Source organism: Cheilinus undulatus, linkage group 17 (assembly GCF_018320785.1).
Source record: "Cheilinus undulatus linkage group 17, ASM1832078v1, whole genome shotgun sequence".
NCBI classification, from domain to species: domain Eukaryota; kingdom Metazoa; phylum Chordata; class Actinopteri; order Labriformes; family Labridae; genus Cheilinus; species Cheilinus undulatus.
Window position 1 is genome coordinate 4,987,448 of NC_054881.1, and position 13,217 is coordinate 5,000,664.

Sequence of the window (13,217 nt, forward strand, 5' to 3'; positions counted from 1 at the left end):
TAAATACAAAAGACGCAACTATTCGCCCTCTTTAGTGCACCCTAAATGTACAAAATCTAATTATTTTTCCTTTTTTGGGGCCCTAAGTGGACTAAATATGACATACTGCCCTCTTTGGTGCCCTCTTAATGCACAAAATTTTACAATTTGCCCTGTTTGGTGCCCCCTGAATGGACAAAATTTCCCACATTGTCCTCTATGACACATGCCTCATAGTGGAGAAAATAATAAAGCGTCCTAAGTTTTCTAGTATACAGATAATACAATAAAGTAATAAAATAATCAGAATCAGAATCAGAATACTTTATTAATCCCTGGGGGGATTCTGTTGTTACAGACTTACACTTGCTCTTGAAATTTGAAAGTACAAATACAGATACAATACAAATATTAATGGAAGGAGAAGAGAATAAAAATAGGAATAAGAATAAATAAGAAATTGACAGTTAGCTTTATAACTACAGTATTACAACTTTTGTGCGCCGGTGTCCCCACCACATACAGCGGTAGCCCTGCTTATTATTCCGCCCTGCCCCATGAACAGTCTGGGTCAGCCACTGTTACACGTGGAAAATTTTCTCCACCCTCCAGATCGATAGGGGGCGGTAGTAAAGACGAACGCCGGATATTAGCCGCTTGAAACAACAATCAAAAGAAGTTGAGGAAGAACCGAAAGAAGCAGGAAGAAGGAGAACACATCGGTATCAGCACAATGAACTGCAAGAGACTAGGAAAGGTAAGAATATCCTTTATTATTCGTTTTATCCTAGTCTGTGAGTGTTCCAGTAACGTTTCTCTGATTAAACAGAGTAATTTTAGATTCCTAAACGGGGAGAAAATGTCGAGTTTTACGCTCGTTTGTTCGAGAAAATGAAAGCATAGTGACGTCCGGCAGACAGTAACTAGTTAGTGAGTTTAGGGCGTGATTCAGCACTTTTATTAAACTGGCATTTGTTACCGTAAGTATAAACATATTTATCCTGTAAGTGTGGCTTAGTAAACAGCCTGATGTTAAGAAATGTGCAGGTTTGTTTTTAATGAGCTGTCGTCGTCTGAGAGAGAAACATCGAGACTTTGTAGGCTAGATGTGACGTCAAACCTGAGCTTCAGTTAAGACACGTTTATAAACTTAAACTCAGCATCAATCAAAAATAATATACGTTCATTTAATTTAGTTTAAAAACTAAATTGTTCAGAATCTCCTATTGTATCATATTATCCTGGATTATAACTGAAAATAAAGTCATATCTTCAATAATCTGACTTTATTTCTATACTTTAAAGGATCTACCAATAATTGACCTTTAACTCAATTCTCTGATTTAGTCCAACATTTTCATACACTGATTTATCTAATCAAAAAAATTACCCATGTGATGAGGGAAACACGTGACGTAGCATTTTGTTTAGAGGGGTGACCAAAACTAACACCAACATCTGACGAGAACTTTGACCTTTGGTATAGTCAGCCAGTTTGACCTCCATTTCCTCTGGCTTCTTAGAAAAGACTGAAACAATCCTCTCTGATCAGCCTGATACTGGCTCTTCTCCTGTTTTTTCACTGCTGACTACTGCTGGCGTCACCATCGTTAGAATCATTAGGGGTGTCAAACTCAAGGCCTGGGGGCCAAATCCGGCCCCTGGAACTGTTCAGTCTGGCCCGCATGATTATCTCATATTTCTGTTGTAACTGGCCCACCAGCATGAGGTCTGCAGATTTCCTCAAGTAAAATGTAACGTATCCTCGATGATTTAAGATATCCTTGTTAAGCCATAAAAGCTGAAAAAGTAAGGAGTAAAAATATTTAGATAAGTCAGGAATGTGGGAAAATAGACTGATTTGTGTTTTAATTTCACATTTTCAATTTTGCATCTCAAAATTAAGACTCAAGCTTAGCAATTGAATAAGGAATTGTAATCATATTTTGACTTTCTTTCTAATATATTTGCCTTTTAAAAACATTATTTTTCAATTTCAACTTTATGTTTTGACCTTTATGGAATAATAAATTTAGTTTTCTCAGATTTCAGCATTCAAACTTATCCTTTTTTCCCCCCCGAAAGCATTTATCATCAGTGCTAAGTGTTTTATTTCACACCGATGCGACAGGGTTTACAGTTTCTGGTTAAAAAGTTGACTCTGTAAGGTCCTCAGGATAGTCCTGAATCCAGAATCCGGCCCCTGCTGTGATTGAGTTTGACACCCCTGCATTACAGGGTTGGTTTGGGACTCATTTTCAACCCTGGATTTTAATGCACTGAGAAAAATGAATCTGTGCCAAAGTAAACATAACTAAACATAACTAAATCTGATCTTGTAGTCTTTTCTCCATTCAATTCTGTATTTCAAAAAAACTACAAAACGCAAGATTACCCATGAATTGACACCCCTGTGATGCATTGTGGGTATTTTCTAATTGAGCATTTCTAACAATCAGCTGAACTGTCGACTGAGGACTGAGGCAAGATTGGTGGAATTCAAATCTGGGGGTATGTGGGCAGACGTTTCCCATGATGCCCCGGGGCAGGGCGTATATGTTTAGGTAAGGGCTGAGCGCTTAGTGAAAATAATCTAATTGCAATTTTTTCCACAATATTGCGATTGCAATTAAATACACATTTATTTTTAGGTTGGTTTTCTCATCTAATGTGTTTTTCATTAAACAAACAACGATTAATTGTTTATTACAACCAGCACAATAATAGATAAATTAAACTGGGTATAAACCATTTAAAAAACAATCTAATTGCAATTTTGGCTCACACAATTTACGTCTGATATCAACTGTTCTTTTAAAGGGGATGAACATTTTTGTGTTGTTCTTGTTTTGAATAAGAACTACATGTACAGGAAATGAAAAGAAGGATTAAAAAAGAAATCCAAAAATGGCTTTCTGCTGCAAAAAAAAAAGTTGTATCAAACGTTTTGATGCATTTCAGGTTAAATATTTCACTGTCTGTGATTTGAAAATTGCATCAGGCCATGTTGTGATTTAATCTAATTGTCCAGCCTTAGTTTAGGTTTGTTTAAGTGTGTTCAGGTGCGTTTAGACGTTACCTGTTGACGGCGATCCTGCTTGGGTTGAGTATCGTTTGGATCTTTTCTGATACCGGTGCTAAATCGATGCTTTCAAAGTGTACCGGTACCTAAATGGTGCCAGAATCACTACTTTTAGGAGTGAAAAGTATGACAATGATGTCATATTTTTTTACACGGAGTAAACTAAAATCAAAGGGAAACAAATCAAATACTTAGCAGAACCAGTGGGTGTAGTGAGCGTGCAGTGCAACACCCATGTGTGTGATCTTTAGCCACTATCCGCAGCACTATGTTTTAGAAATGCATTTATTTCAAGCTTGTATAATGTTCCCTCAGGCTCGTTATGGCATTCTTGAGGATGAGTCTCGTACATGCCATAAAGCGTATGAAAACCATCCAAATTTCAGGAGGCAGAGTGCATCAGATGCTACAATGCTCACACAAAGTGTGTGGAGAAAAGGACGATTGTGCATGAGTTTGTCAATTCCAGAAGGCACTTAAATTATACAATACCTGGAAAGAAACCACACAGGCACACTCACTGCTATCTGAAAAAAATCTCTGTCAAACAGTCATCTCTGCTATTCAGTCAAAGCTTCCCAGATTGATGTAGGTTTATCCAAGTGAGGAGTGCATGAAAGGCAGATGATCCAGATTCATGTCGCTCATTCTGCTACAACTGATTTTTGTTGCCTTAATCATTCAGTTTCCAAATGTTTGCTGTTGTGACATAACGGAGCAACTGTAAAAATGAAATGTGTGCATTCAAATCTTCCATCAGCCATCATTCAGTCTCTCTTTCTTCCTGTTGATCTGTGAAGCCACAGGAAGCCAAGATGTAGATTGAAGTGGTCTCAAATGCAGGTGTGTACAGTGGTGTAATGGTTTTCTTACAACTGCTTAAGCATGAAAGTACCTAAATGTCCCATCACTTATACTCGGGCATGTGTGAATATACCTGCCTATGTGTGGAAAACACTTACAGACTCAAAGTTGTATCATATTTACAGTGTCAGTCATTGGTTCCCAACTTTTTTTTCTGAGAAGCCTTCCTTTTGCATGCATCCAAGAAAAGTTAATGTAAAAAATAACCACCAATTTTAGGAGTTTTTAATGACAAATTCCCAACAAAATTGGCGTATACACATTTGCTCTTTTGATCCAGTCAGGTGTGTTGGTGGGATGGTGGTTATGTCTCTGTGCCTTGGGTGCAAAGGCATTTTCCCTGGAAGCCGGCAGCTCAGGTCCAGCCTGTAGCTCCTTTTCCACATCATTACCCGCTGTCTTGCCCCCTGGTTTCTGAATTTGCCCCCGGATAAAGGCTTAAAAGTCCAAAAAAGTATCTTTAAAGTAACAGTCAGCACCTAATCATGATGTTATTGAATTTATCTATGCAAATCTAATTTTGACAGCGTCAGGAAAGTTAGGTTATGGTATAAAAAGCTTGATTTTACACTTCAGATGTCACTCCTCCAACAATACATTCAGCAGAGGGACGGATTAGTGGATGCCCCTCTCTTGTGCATTAATGGTTATCATATATGGATAGAAAATAAAAGAAAAAAATCTACCAATACACCTGTGTGGTCTGCTTTAGTGTCATCTGTGTATTATCCTGCACTCAACTGGGCAAAGCCTGTGGGGAGCAACGGAGGAAATTCAAGATTTTACCTATCAGTAAAACTGATTAATCTCACATGGCTGTTGTAACTGACACTAAAGACCCAAAGATCCCAACCCCAAACAAGAATAACACTGGATTAAACCCAACAGTCAGGGCGTAGTTTCTCTCAATCCTCACTCTTATGCTTTGTTTATGTTTGAGGAGCTTTCTCAGAGTCTCCCTGGAGATGAATAACTATTCTGTCATAAAGACTAACGTCTGCGTAGGCCGCCCTTTCAAACTGCCAGTCTCGTGCGTAGAGCTTGACACACTTTTATTTTTGGTTTTGTTTCTCTGTGTGGCTGCTTTGGGTCAGGAAATCTCTGCATAGTAGCAGTGGAGCACCAGGTTATGTCACTTCTGAATTCCCCTGAAGATCCTGTTTTACAGTAAATAACAGGGAAGTGACCATGTGACTGGATTCATAGTCTGCTGTTGAAACAAGAACCACCTCACTGACTCTTCTGTAAAATATCCAACTAGTGATTCTGTAGAGGATGTGACTGAAGTCCTGTTTACATTTCACATTAAGAAAGCATTTTAGGCTTTTGGGTGGCTGAACTTTTGGAGATGCACTTTTTCACCTACCTGTTACTGTTGCTGGTGAATGTAAAAAAATATTTCATTTTTACCAGCTGCTTTGTTTTGACAAGCATCCATGAAGTTTGGTATAATAATTAGGGCCGAACAATTTGGGAAAATAATCTAATTACGATTTTTTTTCACCCAACATTGTGATTGCAATTTAACATGTGATTATCTTCAGGTTCCTCATATTATAACACACCAAGCTGTTTCCCCCAGAATTTCTATCCAATTTCCCAAAATCTACAAGTAGCCTAGATGTTCAAAAATTCTAAGAAAATAACTAAAATTTAAAAACCTGCCCTACCACTCAAAAACATTAAAACAAATTCCAAGAAATTTAAAATAAATTCCTCAAATTTTCATAAAAATACTAGGAAAAAAATCAAAGCAACCCCACCACAAAAAAAAAAATCAACTTCTTAAACATTTACAAATAAATTTCACAAATGTTCATGAAATTAGCAAAAGGTTTCAAAGCTTATTCCCCTTAGAAATTCCACAAATTTACAAATAAATGTTAAAAATTTCCATAAAATTACCTAAAATTTTCTAAACAAATTTCCAAAGAAATTCAAATCAACTTCCCAAAAATTTACAAATAAATTTTCAAGAAGATACTTTAAATTTTCAAAGCACCCCCCACCCCCCATTCAAATAAAATTCCTAAAATGTCAAAAAATAATTTTCTCAAAATTTTTGCAGAACTATCTAAAAATTTCTAAGCAAAAATCCCCCCAAAATTCAGATCAACCTTACAAAAATGTCTTTTTGCAATTATTTTGTCCTATATTGCAAATTTGATATGAATTGTAATGAAGGGAGTGATGATTTTATGGATTTCTTATTTTGAAGAAGATAAAAGTATACAAAAAACAAGGAAAGTAGGAACTTTTGTCAATTATTCTAGAAAATATTGGCACTTGAATGTTTGCATAATATGAAGAGCAAAACAACTCTGCATAAAAAAATGTATTAAACTGCTAATTCAAAACACATTTCAGGTCACATAAATATTGCACACTCTGGGATTTGAAAATTGCAGGAGGTCACATTGCGATTTAACCTACATTTCGATTAATTTCCCAGCCCTAATACTAATCAAGATGTGTAGCTTCCCATGTGTAAAGACAGCTAGATGTTTTTTAGAACTACTTAGGCATGTAGAGGATAAGATAACGTATGCTATGCAGACAAAATGTGTGTGGCCATACCTGTTAATTATTGATTTCAGGTGTTTCAATCAAGGAACATTCAAATAAATCCATGTTAACGCATTTTATAAACCAGTTTTAAACTTTCTCTCTGTTTTCAGGAGCTGGAGGAAATCCGCAAAGATGGATTGAAGTGTTTCCGCAACATTCAAGTGGATGAAGCAAATATTTTACACTGGCAAGGGCTCCTTCTTCCTGTAAGTGTTGAGTTTGTGCTAATCGCTCTGTGTTGCTCTCAGAATAATGTAAACGACTGTTGAACTTAGCGGCGTTTCTGTTTCCATTCCACAATGTCGCCTAGGATTGCACTCCATATGACAAAGGAGCGTTTCGGATCGAGATCCATTTTCCCTCAGAGTATCCCTTCAAGCCACCAAAGATCAATTTCAAAACTAAGATCTATCACCCCAACATCGACGAGAAGGGCCAGGTGTGTCTGCCGATCATCGCTGCGGAGAACTGGAAACCAGCTACTAAAGCATGCCAAGGTAAGCACAAGGACAGGTGAGAGGTTGAGGTCAGACTACATGTTTTAAGCGCAATAATCGCCAACAATACAGACCACATCTAGAACAGCCCACGACCTCCTGACAGACAGCGCTGCAAGTTTGAGTTTTTCCATCCTGTCAGTTAATAATTCCCTCTAATCGGGACCATGTCTGTCCCCTTGTGCTGCACAAAGCACAAAATGATTTGTGATTTTAATCCAGGGTAATTCATAAATGGTATCATTAGTCTACTTGCTTGGTTATCAAGAAAAATGCAGAGAATAATGCCTGATTTGCACAGCCATCCCAGGATTTAAAACCCTGATGGAAGTGCAACAGTTGGCCACAGGAGTCATAGTTACATAGTAGAAGAAATAACCTCACAAACTTTTTCAGTGTCTTGGTTTTCCCCTCTTTCAGTGCAGAAAGACTGCAGTAAATCAGTATGGCTTTATTTAGAGAGGACAGTGGATTGAGTCTGAAACAGGGATGAGAGACATGCAGCAGTGGAGCTGAAGACCGGACATGAACCCGCTCTGCCTGCCAACCCAACCATCTGCACCCCATGCTTCTTGTTTTGACTGCAGCACTCCTTCAGTAAATGGCTTGAACTGATACGAAAAAAAAAAACCCTCACGAGAAATGAAACCATTCTGGGAAAAAAAAAAGACTGACTTTGTCATTTTTGCCATTTTTCTTTTTTAACATGCAAAACATTTGGACCAAAAAACACCCAGACCCAGTGTGCAAAGACCTTTAGGGTAGTATTGGATATTATTATTGTATTTACTGTACAGTGAAGAAATCTGCCACCAACACTACGTATTGTCCCTTTTTTGACCATCGCACCTACCCATATTGACTATAAATAAAATTAAATCATAATATAACAGAGTAACCACTGCAAACCAGAAACATGAAGAACGTTAAAATCAGGGCTGATCATTTTTGACCCAAAGACAACACAAGGGTCAGAGAGAAGCTCCTGATATTGTTGGTGCTTTAAGCACTTATTGAGTAGCAGTCTATAACCTTACCACTAGATGCCGCTAAATCCCACACACTGCTCTCTTAGGGTTCAGTTACCCTGTACCATGCCAGAGCTGTCCCCCCTACCTAGTCCTGCTGGTCTGCAGTTACATTGCTCCAGGGCCCACTGGACCTGAACCCGAGTGCCTTTTGTGCAAGATTTTTCCAAACACTTCTGTATAATCAATGTGATCATTCCTCTCCACAGTCATTGTTAAACAATAGTAAAAGGGTTCTTGTTGATTAGACACAGATGTTGCATATTTACTCTAAATCCAGTGGACAGATGTACATTGTTACAAGATCCAGGATAAAATACAGAGTATTGAAAAGTTTCAAGGACTGTTTAATCCTGTCTTACTTCAATCTGCAGCTCCTTACTCACTCGTACATGCTGTAGTGTCACCCCCAATTTCCACATACAGTGTGCGTGCCACAGAATGCCGGTGAATCGTACTGCGGAGCGCTTCGCTCCCTCTCTAGTCTATCAAAGCATTTCCATAGCCGGCGCTCCAGACCAACAGCGGCGAGTGCCTGGACCGACACTCCGCTCCGCTTCGTTTCAGATATGCTGCAGGTCTATTGTCAGCGCTGGCTGCTGCCAAACCTTGTAAATTCACTGTCGTTCAGAAAGCACCAACCATGGAAGTCACAAGCATAGAACATCAGGTTCTTTCAAAATAAAACACAATACATGGACTTCCGATCGTAAATCATCACTATACCAACATTACGTCTCATCCTGCAGTGAGAGCAAAGGGTCACAGAGAGGTCAGTGGGTCACAGAGCTACAACAGCACCATTGACGAGGAAAAGTTCACTTTTGGGGATATTTAGCCAAAGAATTTTACATAAAACCACAGATCCTTTAAGCAAACATTAACCTTTGAACTTCCTAATGTACTCACTCAATGGCGGAAGCAATAAATTCATGGAGTTATACCGGAAAGGATGATAAATTAACTCCAAAAGGTAAAATAGTCCGCTGTTGACATACTATCCCTGCGTGAACCCGCAGTTCTCTCATTATCTCTTCCTGCTGATCAGGACTGCATGCCCCGGTGTGCACTCTAGACTTGCTTCCAGTGGGCGAGGTCGCTCGCCGTCAGTCGGAGCAAACCCATGGCGCTTCGGTGCATGGCGCGCACGCTGTATATGGAAATTGGAGGTTAGGGTTCGTTGTTTCCTGACACTCACAGGCTGCGAGAACTTAGAGCACAGTGTCTCACAATGTGTGTAAATGTGCCTGCTGGGTTTAGAATAGAACAGAGAGAGACTCGCCTACGGGGGCCTTGTGTGGTCTGAAGAACTAAAATTAGGGTTTGAAAACCCTTTTTATTGTCTTAAAGCTTCAGAAATAATATGTACCAAAAAATAAAACCTGAGTTGATTAGACTCAGCAAATTTCATTGAGGAGTACAGGCATCAACAGCGAAGAAAACATGGATGATATGAAAATTTAAATAGTTATATGAATGAAAAAGGATTTAAAAGTCCATTTTAAAGCAAAACAAACATATTGGTTCAACATGAGAATAAAGGTACCAAAAATTCAAAATGGTTACAAACTCACAAGTTCATCCAAAAGGTCACCTGCTGAGGTAAAAGAAGTTCACCCAAAGCAAAAACCTCCTTGCTGTGCTTAGAAGTTCACCAAAATGTCTTGTGGTTTCACCTCCACTTGTCTCCATTATGTAATAATCATGTTTAAAAAAAGCTGCTCGCATCGTCAAGAAGCTCTTCACACCTCTGTGAGTTGAAATGTTTTTTTTAAGCAGATAACCTTTCTATTGCCATGAAACAATAGAGAGAGAAGAAAAAAAACACACGAAAATAAAGCTGCCTGTTGCTAGGGCAGATTTAAGACATGTCATACTCTGTTATATCTCCTTCTCAAATGGTGTGGCAAGATGATATCAGTCTGTGTTGGATCAGTAGCATTGGTGCTAGCATCCTGGCTAACAGTTATCTCATTTGGCAAGCTATTATATTATGTTAAGATTATCAATTCATGCTACTTTTAACCAATTTAACCAATTTTCTACCCATTTTGCCACTTATTCTCACAACTTGAACCATTTTTGCTGCTTTTTTGCAATTTTGCAACATTCTTAAAATACCTTTTACCCATTTTTTGCAACTTCTTTGGAACTTTTAGCTACATTTTTGCTACCTTCTTACTGGGTTTGACCTACTTTTGCTGTTATTTGGACATTTTTTTGCCAATTTTTTCCCATCACTTTTGACCCCTTTTTACCACCTTTTAGCAACTTAAACCCTTTTTGCCACTTTTCTGCCACTTGTAATCTATTTTGCCCCCTTCTTGCCTATTTTCACTCACTTTGCATTTGTTTGGCCACTTTTTTTGGCCAATTTTGCCCATTTTTAAAATCCCTTTTAACCCATTTTGTCATCCTTTAACAACATTTTACCCAGTTTGGCCACTTGTAACCCATTTTTGCCACCTTTTTGACACTTTCAACATGTTTTTGCCACCTTTAATCCATTTTTGGGCACCTTTTGCCAATTGTTACCCTTTTTTGACTTTGTCTTGCCACTTTTTGCCCAGTTTTGTTATGTTTTTTTTTATTTTTTATCACATTTCACAAATTTTTGCCACCTTTTGCCCACTTTGCCCCCCTCAGTTGTCTGGGCCCCAGAGACCTCTCCCCTTTACCCCCCCTTATGGGCCACCTTGACTGTAATGTTATTTAAAAAGTCTGTTTTGTATTGATATGAATATGGTGTGCCTTGAGATTTTGGCTTAACCTTAGGTGTGCCTTGGGCGAAAAAAGTTTGAAACCCCCTGCCGTAGGATAAATGTTTAACAAGCCTCAATAAAGAAGCATTAAGCCATGGTGCTGTTATTTCAGCTTCAGGAAACTCATTTAATAGCACCAGATTCGATTCTCTAAACAACATGTTGAGCTTGTGTAATGGTTCCCTCTTCCATCATTGCAAAGAAAGAGTATGGAGCTTTCACACTGGTGAGACAAACTGAACTTTAGGAGTCAAACGTGCATGGACAGAGTAATGATCATGGCCTTAAATGATAACAGAATTGAAGAGAAATGTCTTCAGCTTCCTCATGTTTGGTTTTCTTCCTCTCTTAGTGATCTCGAGTCTCGTCAGTCTGGTGAACACCCCGCAGCCGGAGCACCCCCTGAGAGCCGACCTGGCTGAGGAATACACTAAAGACCGCGCCAAATTCATGAAGAATGCCGAGGAGTTTACGAAGAAACACAGCGAAAAACGCCCTGCTGACTGACAACACAACACACTGACGCTCACAGCTGTTTGACTTCTTTCTGTTTCTGGTTAAAATAGCTGCCCCGACTCTGATTTTACCCACAAATACACACAAAAACACCCCATTTCTCTCTGTCCTACAATGTTTAACACTCTCCAACCACTCCTACGTAGAGCTCCTTAATGTTTCTCTTTCACTTTGCCAAAAAGAAAAAGAAAAAGCAGGACTTTTTGGTGAATATGCAGGCTCTGGCCTCTAGCTGTCACCTTTAGTTTGTTTTGACTTCTTTCTACTTTCTTTTTAGAAAATACAGAAAATTATCTGAGGTTGTGGCATCCTGTAGGAAAAAGTGCTGTTCTGCTTCACTGAATGTTATCTCAGATAAATCCCTAGCTTATGCAGATGTGTTTACACCATTTAGAGCTTTGTTTTCTAAAGTGGACTAAATTTAGCAGCATCTAATGCTGCCATTTCTTTCTGTTATCCCCGTTTTTTTCTCTTTCCCTCTAAGATAACTGTATATTGTGAAATCACAGTACATAAAAACTTTCATTTGTTCCTGATAGAGACAAAAATCCATGGGCTTTAAAATGCTTTTATATTATGAGACATTAGGGAGACTCTCTACAAGTCCTTCTTGTGCTGTCTTCTTTGGAAGAAGCATTATTTTATTTTTTATGCAAATGGGAAATCAGATGTGTTAAATTGAAGTGTATGTCTGGAAATCAGACATAGTTGTAAACGCACTTCACATCGTCATTTTTGTTAAATTTCATTAAATTATCTGTTCTGTTGCCTTTAAAACAAAGTTTTTGGTTCTTTGGTCAATAAGCAGCAGCCTCAGCTTTAATATTTTAACAAACGGTTGCTCTTTTGTTTTTCTCTTTGTCCATCATCACTATGTGGATATTTTTTATACTAAGAGGTAAATAAAGAAAGCACTGATTGGTTCATTAAGTTTTCGACCTGCAGTTTAACTCTTAGAGCTCCTCAGCTCTCTTCTCCTTCAGTAAACACAAAATTAACCCGTTCATGTACCCTGTTAGTTGACCAATCACGCCGTTGTACATGTGTAATTTAAGGCAATACACCCGACTGTAGGTGGTGAACAGATGGTCATTAATGAATAAAGATTTGTGATGGATGCTCATTTTGTTTTCTGCCTGTTTGTTTTACCTATTAAACAAATCTTACACACCAAATTTAAGATGAAGAACACATTCAGGTGCATCTCAAGAAATTAGAATCATGTCCAAATGGTCATTGGTAATTTGATTTGAAAAAATAAACTCATGATTTGTGTGTTTTAACCCTTAAAGATGGTTGTGCACATTTCACACGCCCTTCATTCTTCATGTTTTGATAGTTTTGTCTGTTTTCATGTTTATGGCATGAATTTTGGCATTGTGTAGTTTTTATCTGATCTTGTTATTACCAATTCAGTGCCATTTTTGAATCAAAGTAACCAAATGAATCAGTCAACAGATTAAAAATTGTATCAAATAGAATAAAATAGAAAACCCGGGGCAGGGCTGCTCCTCCCTTAAAAATGTCCCAATGGTTTAGTCCAGCACAGTAAAATTCTGCAAGTAAATTTGATTTAACCATAATAAAAATATTGCTCATTAATGGGGAAATTATGGTTACAAAATTCATTAAAATGCATTGAAATTTGTAAAAAATGACAGATCTGCTGCGTGTCTAGCTGGTTAAGGGGTCTCTGAGCGGTATTCTCTCTGGGGGGGCCCACAATCCCCAGCTACGTCCCATTCTACAGTAACTTTAAAATACACTGTCTACAAGAAAGAGTTACACTCATACCATTAACAGCAAGTGCGTCATTGAAACCCATTCAAACTGCAATATTTTTAAAATCTTGCTTCCATTAAAGCATAATGCATACATTTTTAATATATCAGTGTTAATCTGGGCTTTTGGCTTGGTATTG

General features: G+C 38.2%; 1 protein-coding gene across 2 annotated transcripts; it reads left to right on the top strand.

Moving 5' to 3' along the window:
- Positions 1 to 636: 636 nt before the first annotated feature.
- Positions 637 to 12,419, top strand: LOC121525141 (ubiquitin-conjugating enzyme E2 L3-like). Of its 2 annotated transcripts, XM_041810968.1 has the most exons (5): positions 644 to 736; positions 3,862 to 3,904; positions 6,604 to 6,699; positions 6,804 to 6,990; positions 11,133 to 12,419. In XM_041810968.1, the coding sequence occupies exons 2-5, from the start codon at positions 3,899 to 3,901 to the stop codon at positions 11,285 to 11,287; spliced, it is 444 nt and encodes a 147-aa protein (XP_041666902.1). In that variant the 5' UTR covers positions 644 to 736; positions 3,862 to 3,898; the 3' UTR covers positions 11,288 to 12,419. The 2 variants fall into 2 exon arrangements, with proteins under 2 accessions (XP_041666901.1, XP_041666902.1); XM_041810967.1 differs by lacking the exon at positions 3,862 to 3,904 and having other exon boundaries at positions 637 to 736.
- Positions 12,420 to 13,217: the final 798 nt, after the last annotated feature.

Bases quoted from the DNA above. Each gene is read 5' to 3' on its own strand.
- LOC121525141 (XM_041810967.1), top strand. From the start codon at position 713: ATGAACTGCAAGAGACTAGGAAAG. The intron at 737-6,603 runs GTAAGAATATCC...CTCTGTTTTCAG, and splicing joins ACTGCAAGAGACTAGGAAAG to GAGCTGGAGGAAATCCGCAA. The intron at 6,991-11,132 runs GTAAGCACAAGG...TTCCTCTCTTAG, and splicing joins AGCTACTAAAGCATGCCAAG to TGATCTCGAGTCTCGTCAGT.